Source organism: Laccaria bicolor, genomic scaffold (assembly GCF_000143565.1).
Source record: "Laccaria bicolor S238N-H82 LACBIscaffold_19 genomic scaffold, whole genome shotgun sequence".
In the NCBI taxonomy this organism is placed as follows: Eukaryota; Fungi; Basidiomycota; class Agaricomycetes; order Agaricales; family Hydnangiaceae; genus Laccaria; species Laccaria bicolor.
Window position 1 is genome coordinate 679,109 of NW_001889890.1, and position 18,317 is coordinate 697,425.

General features: G+C 45.6%; 7 protein-coding genes across 7 annotated transcripts; 5 read left to right on the forward strand and 2 right to left on the reverse strand.

The window, feature by feature from the left end:
• The first annotated feature begins 626 nt into the window (after window positions 1-626).
• On the forward strand, window positions 627-3,377 carry LACBIDRAFT_174286 (uncharacterized protein). Its single transcript, XM_001883050.1, has 13 exons — window positions 627-1,031; window positions 1,087-1,109; window positions 1,160-1,287; window positions 1,345-1,569; window positions 1,628-1,732; window positions 1,785-1,922; window positions 1,974-2,084; window positions 2,134-2,371; window positions 2,424-2,463; window positions 2,520-2,580; window positions 2,635-2,756; window positions 2,815-2,972; window positions 3,040-3,377. Exons 1-13 carry the CDS (start codon window positions 724-726, stop codon window positions 3,192-3,194), a joined length of 1,812 nt encoding a protein of 603 aa, XP_001883085.1. The 5' UTR covers window positions 627-723; the 3' UTR covers window positions 3,195-3,377.
• Window positions 3,378-3,805: 428 nt separating this feature from the next.
• Window positions 3,806-5,089, forward strand: LACBIDRAFT_300505 (uncharacterized protein; the record flags this gene model as incomplete). The annotated part of the gene is made up of 6 exons (XM_001883051.1): window positions 3,806-3,896; window positions 3,957-4,322; window positions 4,377-4,724; window positions 4,778-4,900; window positions 4,953-5,000; window positions 5,058-5,089. 6 exons carry the CDS (start codon window positions 3,806-3,808, stop codon window positions 5,087-5,089), a joined length of 1,008 nt encoding a protein of 335 aa, XP_001883086.1.
• Window positions 5,090-5,572: 483 nt separating this feature from the next.
• On the reverse strand, window positions 5,573-6,331 carry LACBIDRAFT_300506 (uncharacterized protein; the record flags this gene model as incomplete). Its single annotated transcript, XM_001883176.1, has 2 exons — window positions 5,573-6,136; window positions 6,197-6,331. The coding sequence occupies 2 exons, from the start codon at window positions 6,329-6,331 to the stop codon at window positions 5,573-5,575; spliced, it is 699 nt and encodes a 232-aa protein (XP_001883211.1).
• A 1,781-nt stretch (window positions 6,332-8,112) lies between these two features.
• LACBIDRAFT_300507 (uncharacterized protein) lies at window positions 8,113-8,718 on the reverse strand (the record flags this gene model as incomplete). The annotated part of the gene is made up of 1 exon (XM_001883177.1): window positions 8,113-8,718. The coding sequence occupies one exon, from the start codon at window positions 8,716-8,718 to the stop codon at window positions 8,113-8,115; it is 606 nt and encodes a 201-aa protein (XP_001883212.1).
• A 257-nt stretch (window positions 8,719-8,975) lies between these two features.
• On the forward strand, window positions 8,976-10,351 carry LACBIDRAFT_300508 (uncharacterized protein; the record flags this gene model as incomplete). Its single annotated transcript, XM_001883052.1, has 5 exons — window positions 8,976-9,534; window positions 9,584-9,934; window positions 9,991-10,080; window positions 10,144-10,200; window positions 10,257-10,351. The coding sequence occupies 5 exons, from the start codon at window positions 8,976-8,978 to the stop codon at window positions 10,349-10,351; spliced, it is 1,152 nt and encodes a 383-aa protein (XP_001883087.1).
• Window positions 10,352-13,446: 3,095 nt separating this feature from the next.
• Window positions 13,447-14,954, forward strand: LACBIDRAFT_329062 (uncharacterized protein; the record flags this gene model as incomplete). The annotated part of the gene is made up of 8 exons (XM_001883053.1): window positions 13,447-13,458; window positions 13,710-13,842; window positions 13,943-14,044; window positions 14,156-14,184; window positions 14,305-14,332; window positions 14,441-14,470; window positions 14,525-14,591; window positions 14,738-14,954. 8 exons carry the CDS (start codon window positions 13,447-13,449, stop codon window positions 14,952-14,954), a joined length of 618 nt encoding a protein of 205 aa, XP_001883088.1.
• A 1,460-nt stretch (window positions 14,955-16,414) lies between these two features.
• Window positions 16,415-17,161, forward strand: LACBIDRAFT_329063 (uncharacterized protein; the record flags this gene model as incomplete). Its single annotated transcript, XM_001883054.1, has 5 exons — window positions 16,415-16,421; window positions 16,478-16,524; window positions 16,795-16,879; window positions 16,946-17,091; window positions 17,138-17,161. 5 exons carry the CDS (start codon window positions 16,415-16,417, stop codon window positions 17,159-17,161), a joined length of 309 nt encoding a protein of 102 aa, XP_001883089.1.
• Window positions 17,162-18,317: the final 1,156 nt, after the last annotated feature.

The window sequence follows — 18,317 nt, forward strand, 5'->3', positions numbered from 1 at the left end:
GAAATTGTCACTAGTTGCTCGTAGGCAAGATTAAAATCGAAGAGGTCTTGTCCTTGTCTTGTCCCAATTTTTTATTTCTCCTCTTTCATTTCAATGATCTTTCCCTAGACATACGCAAGTAAGTACTTGTGCTTGACGCTAGAAGCGGATGCTTACAAAACGCTGAGAACTTTCTTGAGTCCAGGCAGCTTTTACATAAATTATCGGTGATTCCTTCCAATCATACTAGGCTCAACTGTTTTCGACTGCATGGTATTTCGCAAGTATTTCGGCGGCCTTGTTATCATGCGTCGCGCCCTGGCGGACCCTTTATGTTTGGTTTCAAAGGAATAGCCAATTACAAATCTCATTATGATCCTTCCTGGATCCTTCTTCGAGCCTGCCGTCGTTCAAAAATCAAAGATTCTTGTCATTCTTATCCCATTTTGAGTCAAATTACGCGATCATAGCAGTTCGAAGTAATGCACCGCCGAATCTTCGGAGGACATAGGCCGTTTGCTGTAGTCAACCTCGACTAAACAGCCGTGTATAGCCGCTCGAACGGAACCTTTATTCTCTCCACCATTTTGAAAGTTTTCCTCTGGGTGAGTTATTTCCATGAATTTAAAGCGGTCCCTGGGATCTCAAAAGCTTTGTTAGAGAGTGGTAGAATAAGAAGACCCTATAAATACGTTTCTATCGCGACCGCCGCCGACGACGATTCCTTTCGTTCCCGCCTCCACTATGCTCCGTCTTGGCGCCCTAGCGTCCTCGCTCCTCTTCATCCTCTCTCCTGTTTTAGCTGGGGTCATCACCTCTCCGACTGGCGTCAACGGCCAAACCTACGACTACATCGTCGTCGGCGGTGGTCTGGCTGGCTTAACCGTTGCAGGGCGGCTGGCAGAAAATCCCAAAATCACAGTGTTGGTCATCGAAACGGGCGCGGACAATCGACAAGATCCACGAGTTTATGACCTTTACAACTATGGACAAGCCTTTGGTAGCGAGATTATGACTTCTTGGCCTGCGGATCAAGGAAAACTTATTCTTGGGTGAGCGCTTAACGTCGTTGTTTTGGGCGAGTGGCTGACTGTTTATACTTCTTAGTGGCAAAACATTGGGCGGCGGCTGTGAGTTCAATTCCCGTTCAAGGGCGTTCTCTTTCTTACATGAGCCACAGCATCAATCAATGGAGGGGCTTATACTCGTGGGCTGGCTGCTCAATATGACGCATGGTCGACGTTACTCGAACCATCGGAAGCAAGTGTAGGATGGAATTGGCAAGGAATTTGGAACTATATGAAAAAGGTTGGCTTTCTGACTGACTTCACGACGTATATCTTCTCTAACACTTGCTACCCCAAGTCCGAAACCTTCTCTGCACCCAACAGCCAACAGGCCGCCAAAGGAGCTCAATCCCTCCCAGACTATCACGGGTATACGGGCCCCGTACAAATTACCTACCCCGATGCTATGTACGGCGGCCCACAACAATCCGCGTTTGTGAACACGATCGTCGGTCTGACTGGGATCAATCACTACAAGGATTTGAATGGTGGTACACCCAACTGCGTTTCCATAACTCCTTTTGTACGTTTACTCTCTCGATACTCGCCACAGTGCTAACTCAGTGGAAACAATCGTGTAGATGATGAACTGGCATGATGGCGATCACCGATCCTCTTCGGCGACAGCATATCTTTCTCCAGTCGAAACTCAGCGCACAAACTGGATCACCCTCACAAATCACTTTGTAACTAACTCACCGAACGCCTTCGTTTCCGTTTGCTCATTCCGTTCCCCAGGTAACCAAAATCAACTGGTCCAACTCCGTCCTTCCATTGAGGGCAGTCGGAGTCCAGTTTGCGCCTGCGGCGGGCAGTTCAACGCGCTACACGGCACTCGCGAGAAAAGAAGTTATTTTGGCAGCGGGTGCCATTCAAGTACGGACCCCTCATCGGCTTTGTTGCTCTCTTTGCTAACTGAGACGCCAGACGCCTGCCTTGCTTCAGCTTTCTGGTATTGGTGACTCTGCCGTCCTAGCGCCTCTGGGCATCACCACTCTAATCGACTTGAAGACCGTCGGCAAGAACCTCCAGGAACAGGTACGCATTTTGCACTTTCTACTCAAACCAAGTACGAGGCTTCTCTTAGGCAATGACTACCCATGGAGCTCGTAGCAATGGCTTTGACGTTGGCGGAAGAGGGCCCTCAGATGCGATCGCGTACCCTAATCTGTATCAAGTCATGGGCTCGCAGGCTAGCGCAACTGTTACGCACATCCAACAGTCTATCCCATCGTGGGCAGCTTCTCAGGCCGGCTCGGGTTTGTCGGCAGCGGCTCTCCAGCAGATCTTTCAGGTTCAAGCTAACTTGATCATCAACAACAATGGTCTGTCTCTCACCGTTTACTAGTTGTTTCATTCTACTTATCTCCCTCTTAGCTCCCGTCATGGAACTCTTTTACGATACAGGATACCCTGAGTGAGCGATTCACCTGCTTTACTTCAACCACACAATTCCTGACCTGTAACTCACAGCACATTGGGCATCCTTGCGTGGAACTTGCTCCCTTTCAGTAGGGGCACCGTCCAAATCACTGTCAGCATGCTTTCCCTCCTCCTTTATCCCCTCGCTCACTCATTCCCACATTAGAGCACAAATCCTTTCACCAAGCCCCAGGTCAAAGTCAACTACTACTCCGTCGACGTTGACCTCAACATCCAAGTCGCTGGTGCTCGCCTGGCACGCAAGATACTCACCACACCTCCTCTAAGGTCAGATTTCTCATCACTGCACACGATCGGATTGAACTTGATATTCTCTTCTCCCTAGTTCCCTCTCCACTGGGGAGAGCAGACCTGCAGGAGCCGTTCCCGACGGTCCTGACCGCGGCTCTGACCAAGCATGGAAATCCTGGATCCAGCAAGGAAACTTTGACTCTGTAGCTCATCCCGTCGGTACCGCCGCTATGATGAGGCGTAGTCTTGGAGGTAACACTTTCCCTCCTCTTTCTTTCCCCTTCTGTGCACCAGAGCTAACGGGTCTTATTTCTGATAGGTGTGGTCGATGCACAGCTGAGAGTGTATGATACTGCCAACGTCCGCGTTGTGGATGCCTCGGTTCTTCCTATGCAAGTCAGCGCACATTTATCAGCTACGCTGTATGGTGTTGCAGAGAAAGCAGCTGATCTTATCAAAGCGGCGAACCCTTGATTTTGGACGATCTTGTTACGAATTAATGCTTTTACTGACATACCTACTCACCTTCACATCCTTTCTTACTGTGCGTATCTAAATAATGGTTTGTTTTTGGACTTTCTATGGACTTCTCTACCTTGCACCTCTACTTACATACTCGCTCTGGTAAAAGACAGAACTTGCGATGTGGAAAAACTCATTCTGGCCAAGTTGCGTTGAGTTCACTCAGGGCAGCCATGGCGTACAAATCCGCTTTCAAGCTTTCGTCAGCTTGAGCTCAGGAATATTACTTAGAAGGCATTGGGGCTTTACAGAAGTTGTAAGGTCTCGCATGGGCTCGCCCCAACAGACTCAAATCGGACACAATAGTAATCATCTACAACTTGAAGTGGTTGATCGTGTCAGTAAGTTTGCACCCCTTCCTGGCATCTCGTATGTGAACTCGCATACAAAATCGTTCTAAGTAAGCGCCCGTACCTCATTGTGTTCCACCCACATTCGTTGAGATCCATACTGATGGCCCTATTCAGATCTGGACCGCAAAGCCCTTCCAGTGCGCATGCTTCTACAATTGCTCTAGAAAATTCCGTGGATGGTCGTGGAGGACACACCGACGGGGTGAGCATATGATCTTACTCTGTAATACCGTCTTTGATAGATTGAACTTTGGTCCAACGAAGCAGACAGGCGACTCGGAAGCAACGGCCCCTCGTTACTGTGCGTCCAGCCTACGTTCTTCTCGGTGTTGGACCGATCCCACTGAATTTCGTCAAATAGTATATTATCGTCTTTACACAAAAGACGGCGCAATCGAGTCCCTCAATCCCATCTACTCCAACGATCCCTTCATTAGCCGCGTTCTGCCAAAGTCCATCACGCCCCCTCATACCGCCCTATCACTGAAGAAACATCTGTGCAAGATCGAAGGCGAGGCAGGATCAAACGCCGTTTTATTCGAAGCGCTGTCGAATTATGCTGCAATTCCAGATTCCACACGTCTCAAGCTTCGTGATCACCTTGGCTTAGGCGTGTCATCTCTCGAGCCCATGGCTTTGGTAGTCGGGGCTGCTGAAGTTGAGAAACGATCAAGCGGCCCTGATCCACAGGCCAGCGAAAACCTTGACCCACACGAGACGCACTACAGTACGCCTGACATTCTGATCGTCATTCTCGGGCCTCGGCTCTTATCGTTTTTAGTATATTACCGTGTATACGATGAAGACGGCGAAGTGAACTCGAAAACAACCTTCGACAGAAATGATACCTCCTTGGGTCGCGTAGACACCTTATCCGTGGCGCCACCTTACACTGTGGCCTCCTTAAAATCCCGCATCGCGAAAGCCGAAGACATCGTAGACCGGGCGATTCAATTGTTCGAGGACACCGATGGTGAAACCCTCATGAAGGAAGCTGACCAGGCATCCTTTCTCGCAGAGACCTTTCCGGGTTGCCTTGAAGATGGCCCGTTAGCCTTCATCTACGAGCCAAAAACGCTGGGTCAAGGATCAACGATGACAAGGCCGATTCGAGGAAAATACGAATCCAGTGAGTAAAATCATCAAAGACTCGCCCGCTGTAATCTTACGCTTGTATTCAAGGTCCTAATTCATATAACATTTCCACGTGGCATGCCTTCAAAAAAGGAGAGATTCTCCACACTAACGGGGTCAAGGTAACAAAACCATACATTTTAGATGCTGGCAGAGCCCGTTCAGACTCAGGTATTTTATCTTTACGTTCTCTCTTCTTTCGAAACATGACATTCCTCAAAAGGCAGCTATACTGGTTACATGGCAATCAACTCGGCTGGAAAACTGGCATGTGAGCAATCAATATTTCTGTACTCAATTTACGGGTTGACGTGACTCTTACGGGTAGTCGTGCAGAGGGGTAAGCGGGATTTTCTTTGATATACGTCTACCCGCCCGTCAGCTAATGAGGCTGCGCATCTGTTTGAAAGCTATGGTCACTTTCTGCTGATATCCGATTATTCTCGCACAGTAGTTATGTTCTTCAGCTAGTTGGCCGAATGTACTTTTGTGTATATTCTCAAAACTGAATAATAAAAGTTTTGCCCTCCAGACTAGCAAACCCGAAGTTCGAGAAAGGATGTGCCTATCCATCCCATCTATAAATGTCTTTCAACAAGCTTGCAGCCCAGCACAACTGTACAGCCAAAATGTTCGTCAATTCGCAGAGACGGCAGAGCTTGTCCCTCCATTTCACAAAAATTATAACCCTTGAACCACGTCTGATGAACCATCCAGATTTCACAAGGAGGAAAAAACACAAGGTATGGGTTTGTAGTAGAAACTACATGACATATGCACATGGGCCGAAGGACCGTATACTACTTGCATGACGAAAAAATGTGCAAACTTCATACATTGAGTCTATGTAAAAACTCGTAAAAAGTTCGAAGGAGCAATCCCAGTCCTCCCATCAGCCTTCCTCACGGTCCACCAGTCTCCCGAACTATCCAGAACATTGAAAATATCAAGCTTGGAGAAAGATACTTCCTCAGGATCATCAAAAGCCGCTCGATAGTCATACAGCGCCTCCGCCCTAATCAAACCCGGCGTGACCAATTTTTGCAGATAATTAGAAGGCGCTTGCCCCTCCGAACCGCACGCCTTCCGTACTTCCCACCAGTCTTCAGAATCGTCAAGAACGTCGACTATCTCCCCCTTGGTAAATGAGACGTCTTCGGGCTGACCATGATAATCATATAGTGCCTGGGCTTGAAATCGGGAGTCGCGTTTTCGGTCATGGCATCGTCGCACGAAATTGGACGGCACGAAGCCTGTAGACCCATCCGCTTTCTTCACCCTCCACCATTCGGCTGAGCTGTCTAGAACGTCAAAGATCTCCCCTTGTTTGAAGGATAGTTCGGTGGAGTCATCGGGGGATGCTACGTAGTCGAATAATGCGCGCGCCTGGGGTACTGCCGGTTTGCGCTGCAAAGTGAAGATGTTTCGTTTGAAAAACTTTTTATTGGACACGCTGGAGCCACATACCTCTTCTAAGTCTGGGGCTGGTTTCCCGGAGCTATTCGGCTCAGGCGCTATTGGCGTCTCCTCTCCTCTCCCGCATCGGGTGTGTTGATCTGCTCCGTCGGTCGCGATGCCGGAGCTGCTGTCACGCAATTGCATCGAGGTCTCGCTGCACCGATGGATGGGACGAGATGGTTATGAGATCCGAGGGTGGAAATGAAGTAGAGGGGGAACTGGATGTACTAGTCAATGCTCTGTACTGCGGCAGGTCAAGTGGATGAAGGCTGTGCGGATTTCCCATCAGTTAGGCTATGTTTCCGGTGGTTGTTATACGTCAGAAGAGATTCCTCACCACCCCCAATTACCTGTTTGAAAGGGGCGGACGAGACACGCAGTTAGCTTGTGGCCCTGAGCATCCAAGGTTTGAATCTTGAGCCTACATGCAGTGCGCGATCTGGGGATGTTCGCCCTGTACACGCGTTACCCGGGTTGCTGAGTCGTATATCTGTCTTCTCCTCTACGTCGATTCCGAGATTGTACGAAAAGCTTCTCCCAATCAATCGACATCTGTATAGCCCGCTTCAGCGCCCAACGCTAACGGTCACATTCGGAGCAGGTATGATGATGATGATATCCATCAGAGAAAGCGAGGAGCGGTAGTGTGGGAGATGTCATGAATAAGCCTATCCGAAGATGGCATTGCATGTGAGGTGAAGATAAGCCTAAACTTCATGCACAGCGCGAAGGGGTGCATGTATAATTCTTGTTGATTTCGGGCAGATGAGGCACAAAGTGGCTAAGGTATGTTATTAATAAAATGTTTCTGTGCATATGCTTTGCAGAGGAATCTGAAATCGCTTACTACGAGTCACGACTCCAGCATCTGATCATCAATCCGAGTCCTCCCCAAATCCTCCCTCAACTCCAGCGATTATCGATCATCGCCATGACTTCCTTGCTCATATTGCAAAAAAAGGACACGTAGAAGCGTGTCGCCGTCATGAAACTTATAGCCTTCAACGTCCTCGTCCGATGTTGTGGCTCCAGAGTCCAGAGGCGAGAAGCAGGCTCGGCCTACGCCGAATGAGCTGAGTTTAAAATAGAATTCTGACAGACCACAACTTTTCTTCTAAAACAAAATCAACACAGGAACCCTGCCCGAGTCTGGCTTGTGCGCTGTTCTAGAACTGTAACTGGTTTCAAATTCTTTCTCTTTCCGCCCACGCACAGCCCACGGCTGGCAACAGAGTCCCAGGCCCTGTATGGAGGAGAACGATGTGCATATATTTCCCAACAAAACCCTTTGACGTCAATCATGCAGCTACTCATCTCTTTGAGTTCGTGTCTTATCCTGCTCTTTATGTAACTGATTCTGGATGAAAGTTCAAGTATTCCGGGCGCATATATATGCACGGAAGAGTCGCCGTTGTACACGCATACGTATATTCCGACTCAATCCTCACGAAGTTCTACAATGATCGTCCGTCTTCCCACACCTCCCTCTGTTTTGAGACTCGGGGTGGCTAGGGACACCTTTGGCGAGAATGGAAAGCATGGTTGCTAGCCCATTTTGTGATTTTCAATGAGAAGACGGCTCGGAAGGCATAGCGTATTTATCTCTGTCCTCTTTCTAAATTTGACTTGCTTATTCTACTAGCTTCTGCGCCCTAGCCCGTTGGGTATGAGGTCTCCCAAGCCTTGCACAGAAAGAAAAATACAAGGTATGTAGAAACGACAATGCATATGCATATGAATTTACCAAGACTGAAAAGAGCTCTGCAGATTTGCATGTCCAACAAACGCGCAACAAGTCTCCCGTAAAAAAAATTTAAGGAGCAATCCTAGTCTTCCCATTACTTTCCAGAATTATCCAGAACGTCGAGAGTATCGAACTTTGAGAAAGATACTTCCGCGGGATCATCAAAAGCCGCTCGATAGTCCTACAGCGCCTCCGCCAGAACACCCGGCGTAACCAATCTTCGCAGATAATTGGAAGGCGCTAGCCCCTCCCAACCGCACGCCTTCCGCACTTCCCACCACTTTCCAGAATCGTCGAGAACGTCGAGTATCTCCCCCTTAGTTAACGATACCTCTTCGGGCTGACCAGGCGCCGCCTGATAATTATATAGTGCCTTGGCTTGACATCGGGAATCGAGTTTTCGGTCGCATGATCGCACAAAGTTGGACGGTACGATGCCGGTAGACGCATCCGCTTTCTTCACTATCCACCATTTGGCTGAGCTGTCTAGAACGTCAAAGATCTCCCCTCGTTTGAAGGATAGCTCGGAAGGGTCATCAGGCGACGCTACGTAGTCGAACCGTGCGCGTGCCCGGGATACTACCGGTTTGCGCTGCAAAGCGAGGATGTTTTTGAAAAAAAACTTTTTATTGGACACGCTAAAGCCACACACCTCTTCTAGGTCTGGGGCTGGTTGCCCGGAGCTATTCGTCTCAGGCGCTATTGTCTTCTTCTCTCCTTTCCCGCATCGGGTGTGTTGATCCGCACCGTCGGTCGCACTCCTGGAGCTGCTGTCACGCAGTTGCATAAAGGTCTCGCTGCAGCGATGAGATTGATAATGAAGAAGTGGAGACACTGGATGTGAAAGTCAATGCTCCGCTCGCAGGTATGTCAAGTGGATAAAGGCTGTGCGGATTTGCTATTGGCAGTGAGGCTATAGCCTCACTATGCTTTTCCAGAGGCAAGCGCATTGCAAACATGCACCAACGAATAAATTAAACGCCACAACAGAGGCGCCCACTTCATGATTGCCACGCTCAACACCATCAACCAGTGCCACGCATAATGCACACGACTAGCAGTGTTGCGCAAGAACCACCAACATTTCTGCACGTAGCTTCGTTGGATGGTAGGGGGTCAGGAGATATAAGTTGTTCACAGAGAAAAGGTCCAGTGAAAGGGATCCGCCATCGTGCGCTACTAAGTGTTAACTTTGCAATTCATTCATTCAAAGACAGGCGGCTAGTATACTACCGTCTTTACACGAAGGATGGAGCTATCGAAGCGTACAACCGCATTTACTCAAACGACCCATCCATAGGACGAATCCTTACCAAGGCTGTCACACCGCCTCATACTGTCTCGTCCCTCAAGAGGTATCTCTGCAAGATCGAGGGTTTCCCTGGGGCCGAAAACTCGAATCTATACGAAACACTCCCGAGCCAGTCTGCTATAATGCCGGATTCCACCCGGATTTCGCTCTTTGGACAATCGGGAATAGGCTCATCTGTGGACGACCCAGCAGCTTTGGTCATTGGAAATGCAGACATTGAAAAGCGAGCGCGAAACACAGATGTATCGAAAGACCTACCTGAAACACCTGATACAACGGATACACGCCATGGTACGCGCGATAACATTATACGTTGTTGAATGTCCTCATGTTCATCTAGTCTATTACTGCGTCTACGATGATGTGGGTGAAATACCATCAAAAACGCATTTTGATCAAGACGACACATCGCTAGGACGAGTCGACGTGCTCTCTATCGCGCCGCCGCGCACCATTTCATCCTTGAAGTCTCGCCTCTCGAAAGCAGAGGACTGTCTTGGTGATGACGTTCAGCTATTCAAGGACATGGGGAGTGATTCTTGCATGGACGACACCGACGTCTTGACCCTTCTTGGTGACGATTATTTAGGAAGCACCGAAGACCAACCTATGGCCATTGTGTGCAAGACAAGAGCAGCTATAGTGTCACCTCCCGAGCCTCCAGCACTTTCTAGGAAAATCAAGGCAACGAGTCAGTGCATTGCGCTTATCGCGCTACCTTCAAGTTGACGATGAAATTATTTGCAGCTTCCGGACATTTCCCAAACTGGCTTCCCATCTCGACTGGCGAAGTACTTCTCACAGATGGGATCTTAATTCCAGAGCCTGGATATCCAGGTGCGGCTCGATTGTGAACTTATTTAGGCCGAATTTCTGAGTGACTGACTTGTTGGCACCCAGATAACCCGAAATGCTACTATGGATACATGGCCACCAACTCGGCGGGTAGGAAAGGCTGTGAGTATTTGTCAAGGTTTCTCCCTGGTATAATCTCTTACCATACATTTCGCCAGTCGTCTGGCACCTTGAGTCATTCATCTGTTCTAAAATGATTTTCAATAGCATTGTAACTAATGCTTCACCTGTTAGGTTTTTCAGAATTTTGTGAATAGGTGCATCCATCGCCATTTAAGGATATTGGTGTTGGTTTTCATGAAGGCTCATATATGGACAAGTTCGATATTTATTAGGAACATTTCACTGTAAATCTTAGGTTCACAAACTTATACTACATCAGCGGAAGTGAAAAGATCACAAGGGCTCTACCAATATATATCCGTCATGACTTGTAGAACCAGAGCCCACATCTGAATAAGCCCAGGTTCAATGTCAAGAAAGAATTTGTGAACAGTTCGCCAGCGCAGTCCCTGTCAGACTAGACTTCCTCTAGTGTTTGGAAGTCCGGTCTCGTGACTGGAAAAAGACCGTAACCAGACCGGACCAAGACCGCAAAAGACCGGACCTGCGGTTACAGTCTTTTATTTTTGAAATGTAAAGACCGCAAAAAAACTGGTTAACGTGAACCGGTCTTTTGTAGCCCCTTAAATACCCTTTAAAACGCACCCAAGAACGTACGATTTGGTAAAAAAACGAGAGAGATATGAATTAAAATGTAAATTACTTTTGGGAATAATAGATGTACCAGACTTATTTTATAGAAGCACCAATTCCTAACGGAATTTAACGTTCTTGGGCTCGTTTTGAAGCTATTAGAGATGTTAATAAATTTACCGATTCATAATTTTAAAATATTGGCCTAAAGACCGGTCATAAACCGGTTAAAACCGATGCAGACCGAAACCAGTCTATAGACCGCAAAAAACCGCGGTCTGTGGTCTTTTTGTGGTCCGGTCTGGTCTTTTGACTTCTGGGAAAAAGGCAGACCGGTTACGGTTATGGTTAACGCCCCTGGGCATCAAAAAACCGGACTGAACCGGACTTTCAAACACTAACTTCCTCACCTCCCAGCAACTCCTCGAATTGAAAGAACACCACACGACTAGTGTTTAAAGGTTCAGTCCATAGGACCACAAAAAACCGGTGGACCGAACTGAACCGGACCATGGTCCGGTCTTTTTTTCGGTTGCAGTTGCCCCAATTTGGGGTTGGTCCGGTTGCCGGTTGCCTCATTTCGAAAATCTTTTAAAACCGTTCAAAGACCGGTTTTAATCGGTTGCAACCGGTTAAACGGTCACGTGCGTTACATAGCCTTGTAACCACGTTTATTGCCTTTTATGGGGTTTTTGTTTCATCAAAAACGGTTAAGAATTGAGAAAGATATAACCAAATCCATATTTTACCCGAGTCTCTAGGAGATGTAATTCAGTTTCAGTCATAGCTATGTCAAATCTTCATTAAATCTCTTGAAAATTGGTAGAATGACAGGTATTTATAATGCTTTACTATTTTATATAATCCATTTATTTTTCAGAGTAATAATGGTTGAGATACAAATGGTTTATATTGATATAATAAATTATACGCAAAAAAACCGGTCTGGATCAGTCTGAACCGGTATCATGGACCGCAAAAGACCGGTCCTAGGTGGTTCGGTTCGGTTCCCTCAATATCTGGGTTGGTCCTGGACTGGTTGCGGTCCACGGTTGCGCATTTTTGGGGCAAAAAACCGGACTGAACTGAACCTTTAAACACTACACACGACTATGTATGACAAGGGACATGCTAAATATTCAAATTGGAATGAACTTTCCGGTTACTCAAATCCGTGTTGACCAGCAGAGTTTGTCGCAGTGTTGGTTTCTGAGTAACAGTTGGTTTCTGAGTAAAATTAGGAAAGTGTTCTATGCTATTTGACGGTTAGCTGTGGACAAAAATAACTTTTTTTATCCATAGACCCAATTTTCTCAATAAATCTTCAACTATTGTCAAAGATCTTGCAAGATCTTTGAAGAAATTAGCCATATGAAAATATGAGGAAAAGATCTTCAAAGATCTTTGAAGATCATCAAAGATTTTCAATTTTTTCCCCTTTCATCTGTTTGTTGTCAGTTGTTTGCTTTGATTCAATCTTCAAGATTCTTCCTTCCCTTGGTATAATTTGAATGGAAGATCTTCAACAATCTTTGCTCTTTGCCATTTAATGTCCTCTATAATCCTCTATAATCTTTGAGAATATTGCAGAAATTAGGACAACAAATTATCTACATTTGTAAAGATCTTGAAGAATCTCGACATCTTGTTTTCAATGGTGAGTTGCCGAATTTATTACCAGGCCAAGGCATTGATGTACAGGCACTTCTCTCAGGGGCATCCTATGCTTGGCAATGTTATTGTTCTCTTTCTGGCTTGGTATTCAAGTGACCACTGCTCTTCAACATCCTGCAAACTTGAATTTCTAAAAACATCACTCTACTTCATGTCTGAGATTGAGTCTGAGCAGCTGAAAAACATTAGAGCTGCTTATCTTGTCCTGAGTGACCAGATGAGAACTGCTCTAAGAACCCAACTTGGAGATGCTGCCAGGAAGTTTCCAAGCAGCAGAGTCCAGACAGATGCCCTTTGTCTGCTTCAGGCAGCTGAGGCAGTGAGCTTGCAAATGCTTTGACCATTTTAAAGTTTCTAAGTACATTAATAGCACCAGCACCACTTTCCAAGTGCAGAGTATGCAACTCTACAACAGAGCATCAATGCGATGGCTGCAGCACTCAATCAAGCATGCCATCAATCTTCTGATCCACAGGAGGGAGCTTCTCTTGTTGTTTCTACTTGCTCGAGCAATGGCAAGTGAGGACAACCTCATGTTGAGATCGACTCTATCTTTCTTCAGGAGGCCCTGAATCTTTGTGGACCATCAGGCCTTCAGCCAGTTCTTGGATGCAATGCACATACAGTCTGTCAGAGGGCACTTGAACAGGGCCTTGTTTCACCTGGAGAGCCAGTTTCCATATCTCATACCCTTCCAGATGGACAAATAACTTCTGTCTGTACACAATCCAACTGCAAATCATCCAGTGACATCACAGATGCTCAGCTTGATGCATTGATCACAAATATTCTGGAAATATTTCCTGCCTTTGGCTGACATATGATTGCTGGGTGGCTAGCTGCTAGTGGGCATTGCATAACACATGTGTATAATTGCTTCTTATTTGTGTGTCCACGGTTCCCCTGGAAGCTTTGGTGATCGCAGCATCCATTGTAAAGTATACAAAGTCACTGGTGCCAATTCACTCTGGCATCATGATGGTCAACATGGTGTGTTTCATGAATGTCTTAGCTCATGCTACTTCTAATACCTATTGTTGAAAAACAGGCCTCATTCAGTTTGGTATAGTCAACCACACTTTTATTGATGGAAAAGGGCGGTTCATCACTGGGAATGGCATCAGCAACAACAATTGAGCAGAGACTGTCCTCCAAATCTTTCTCAAGGCAGTAGAAAAACATGGATGTTCAAGTCACATAAATCCATAAGATATGACATTTCTCATATGCTTCCTGTACAGATTCCCAAGCTATCATGGAAGATGTTGGAAGTTTTGGAGTGGCTCATATGGATTTCCAAGTCAGGATTCATATGCTATATTCCCTTCACAACATGTTGTAGTTTGGAGATTTTTTGGTTGCAAATAGCACTCTGTATGTTGGGTAAATTTGTTACTCAAGGATGAAGTCTTGGATTGATAGGAGTAATTACTCTAGATAACGTCATACCTGGCGACTTGCTGTAAATGCCCAGTTGTTATGATGTCATTGCCCTCAAGCTTGAGGGTTGTTGGCACAGCCTCTGGCTATCTTGTTCATCAACACAAACACAAAACACTCTCCTCAAGCATAGTTGGTGAGTTTGTCCTTTAATTATGTGTTATTGGCCTCTCATTGAAGCATAGACTGCCCTGCTCAACATCTGTTGCACTATGAAAGGGGCTGTATGCTGTTGTTCCAGCCGTAGGTGGATATGGGGGGGAATTCTACCCAGTGGTGAGTTTCTTTCTGATTTCTATGTTCTTGGATTCAAATGAAAGGTTTTACTAGTAGAAGCTACCACCTGTGTTTTCAAATGGTTGTGTTCCGTCATTCAAGCTCTAGGTCATGATATAGGGTATGTGGGGAGGATTTGTGCCCACAGGTGGGTTTCTCTCCATTTTCTATGTTCTTGGATCCAAATGAAAGGTAATGCTAGTAGAAGTTACCACCTGTGTTTGTGAAAGGCAGTGTTTCTTCTTTCAAGCTGTAGGTTGTGATTTAGGGTATATGGGGAGGAGAGGTGAGTTTCTCCCTGATTTCTGTGTTCTTGGATTCAAATGAAACATTTTACCAGTCAAAGTTACCAAGTGCATTTGTGAGAGGTGGTGTTTCTTTGTTCAAGCTCTAGGTCGTGATATAGGGTAAGTGGGGAGGATTTGTGCCCACAGGTGAGTTTCTCTCCATTTTCTATGTTCTTGGATCCAAATGAAAGGTATTAGGGTGTTTCACAGTAGCCCAACTTGCAGTCCAACTTTGATCCCAACTTTGCAAAGTTGGAAGTCTGAAGTTGGGCTGTTTTTTCTCAAGTTGGGACCCAAATCGATGTCAGAACCATGATTTGGACCCCAACTTTGCATCCCAACTTTGCTCTCCAACTCACCTCTCAACTTTGCATTGTAGAGCTAAACATGACAAAGCCCAAACTGACCAACTTTGTCCCCAACTTCCATGCAAGTTGGGGACAAAGTGGTGATCAAAGTTGGGCCCAAGGTGGCCTACTGTGAAACACCCTATTGCTAGTAGAAGTTACCACCTGTGTTTGAGAAAGGCAGTGTTTCTTTGTTCAAGCTCTAGGTTGGGAAGTTCTGTGAGATAGACCATAAGAATCAAGATCATTTGAGGAACTCACCACAAGGGCATAAGGTGCAAGATAAACATGGTTGGAGTGGGCTCATGGGATTGCAAGATAGAAAGGTAGGGCATGGAGATGGAAAGATATGGAGTGTGCATTCAATGTTACCAACCACTGATATTTCTGGGGAGAAAACATGTATAGTCTGCTGACATTTTTCAGAGGCTGTCCTTCAAACATACCTGGTATGATTTATGCAGGGTTTGATTTTAAAAGGGCAATACTGAGTTTGGGAATTTGAGGATGGGATGTATATGCTGCTCTATACTCCACTGGTTTAGCTAAGCATTACAAGATCTCTCTGCCATACTGACTATGAATAAAAGCTTCAAGACTCCTAAGATTGGGGAAGATAGCCAGCTATGACATCATACCATCCAACCATACCTGATATGTTAGTAGAGGGTTCTTACACCCTCAGGTTCACTCAAAGAAAATATTTCCAAAGTTGTACTTGTTGTTGTTCTTGTGACCCATCTTGGCCCTTCCTGTCGTCATTTGCTTATTTTTAGCACTTTTGAGGATCTTTTGCAGTTGTTTGTCCATTGGCTCTGCCCACCTCTCCTCTTTCCATCTTCTCATGTTTATTTTTGGCAGCTTTTGAGGATGTTTTGTATCTGTTTGTTCCAGTGACTGCTTGTTCAGAGGCTTAAGTATGACTGGGGGATTCTCTTGGTTTAAATACAGTTGTTTTTGTAACCACAAGTTGACCTGCAAGGAGCGGACCGCAAAGTGGTTCGGCAATGAGCAGGGAGGATAACTTAGTACAAGAACTGCATCCAAGACTTGGGGCCCAGTGACTAGCGACAAACAACAAAAAATGTTGTACCACCCAAATATGTAGCTTTACAAATGATGTTTGGATGGTTAAGAAAATTGGGTATCAGGTTTTGCACCTGAAGGCGCGCTATGTGGTTATTTGCAGCAAGTTACTGATTCATTTGAATCACCAGACTTCCAAATGCAGACATAAAGCTTGCCATGTTCCTGTGACTGGATCATATGATCATTACATAATGCCCTTCATGGCCAGCCAAAAATTAAGAGAGACAAAGAAAGCCGAAGATCTTTGAAATGAATTCCATTCTTTGCTGGAGAATATGGAAGATCTTTGAATATATACAAGATCTTTAACAATCTAGTATATCTTTGACAATTGTTAGAGAAGTATAGATTCTTCAAGATTCTTGACTATTTGTCTCCCTAGAAAATCAACAATCTTCAAAGATCTTCAGAGATCCTCAACAATCTTCAAAGATCTTCTGAGATCTTCAAATGAAAAATTCATGGGTTTCAAGAAAATTTTATTTTTGTCCACAGCTAACCTTCATAATGCTACGTTAGTTGTTGCAAGGCAACATACCAGTATAATTTTCTATGATCTTGATTCTGTAGATCTGAGAATAAAATTTCACCCTCAACTATTGGAGGCCATGTCACATGTGATTGACCCTTTTCAGGCTCAACGTTGTTCAGCTTTTGCAGTTTGGGGAGTGCTAGTCTGGCCAACGTCCCCCTTATCGCACCTTGTAATGATCTTACAATTAGTACTTAGCTAGTGAGGTCACTATTTTGGTAGTTACCTGAGTTGCTTATGCAGCATAGTTAGCTAATAAATAATTCTCATTCTCATGTTCAAGCTCCTAACCATGGCCACACCACTGGCCTAAATTACTCTCAATCTCCCACCTGGACTCGTTGCTGGTGTACAGCCTCCCACTCAACCTGCAAACCCCCCTACCGCTGCCAACGACACGGCAGCAGTTAAGCTCATGGCCAACGTGTCACATGAGCTTTGTCAGTTTTTCTTTTCTTTTCTTCTTTTTAAATGGTTAAGAACCAAATCACTAACCTTTCTTTCAGGTATTAATACGGCCATCCCCGCCAACATCGTTAAAGCGGTCACCTTTTACAGCACAGATGCATCACCTCAAAGCAACTCTCCCAAATGGGCCAAATCGCTCCAGCGCCTGCTCCTGCTGCCGCCACGCCCCCTGCAGGACCCGCAGGTTTGCCCTTTTTGCATTTTCTCTGTCCTTACTCATCCCCTTCCAGCCCCATTGGCAGGTGCAGCCGTAGTCCTCAATGCGATTGCAGCTCTTGATCGTAGGCTGGATCACTGTACTAATACAACCAAGTCTTCATGTCATGCATCACATCGGAGAAAAAAGTTTTTTTTTTATTCACCTTAAATCAAAAGAAATTTTTTCAGCCATCTCAGTGAGAAAAAAAATCCAAATCAATGAAGAGTTGGTTGTATTTGTACAGCATATTCAACATCAGATCACCATTGCAAGTCTCCATATACCTGGTATCAAGGATAACTAACCAGCACACACATAGAACAGCAACATGGGAAAGGGTATGGGACACCAAATTCCCTATGAGGAGGTGCTGTTTCTGGATGGATCACTACCCTTGGTAGCCGTCATGAGTACTATCTTACATGTCACTACTTCACTCATTTGTTTCCAACCTGCTCACCCCGCCCTGCCTGCGCTGGGTGCTATCTAACTGGTCATGGCATGCTGCCCCTCCCCGAAGGAGCCCCCACCCGGAGGAGGTGCATTGCACAGTGTTTTGGGTGTATCATTGTTATCTGGTGTGTTCCTACCATACTTGCCATATAGAATTTTCAGCTGATGGCCTCCTTTTTCTATGGAGTGCTACTTTATAACCAGTGCACCATTGAAAGTTGTATCACTAATATTTGCTTCGTGACATTATCTCCCTCCCCTGTGCTGTTTATTTAGGTTTTGGATTCTGCTTGTACCACAATTTATTGATATTCCACAATCAGAGCATGTTGTGAATCCTTGTGAATCTATTTCAATCATCTGTAAATATACTTAGTGTTATATAGGTGTATACTGGCAGGCTTTTGTTACCTCACCATCCTAAGCCATTTTTGATTGATTTTTTGGTTATCACACAGCCACCTCAATCATCAACTGTCATCTTGGTTTTGGTAGAATAATGAATAACCAGTCGTTTTGAGTGCTTTACTTGATCTACAGTTGAGTGCAAAAAGAATGAAGGTTGGTTCATTTTTCTGGTTCTTTCTAAGAATCTATTGTACCTCAAATGAATTTGTGTTACACTTCCCTTGGTATGGACTAATTTCAGTGAAAGCTGGAGTCTTGAGAAGGTTTTTATTCTGGAGGCCATTTTTGGCATCTGAAAAAAAAAAAAAAATTGCGCTAACTGGGGAGGTAGCCAGAACATACCTCTGGTC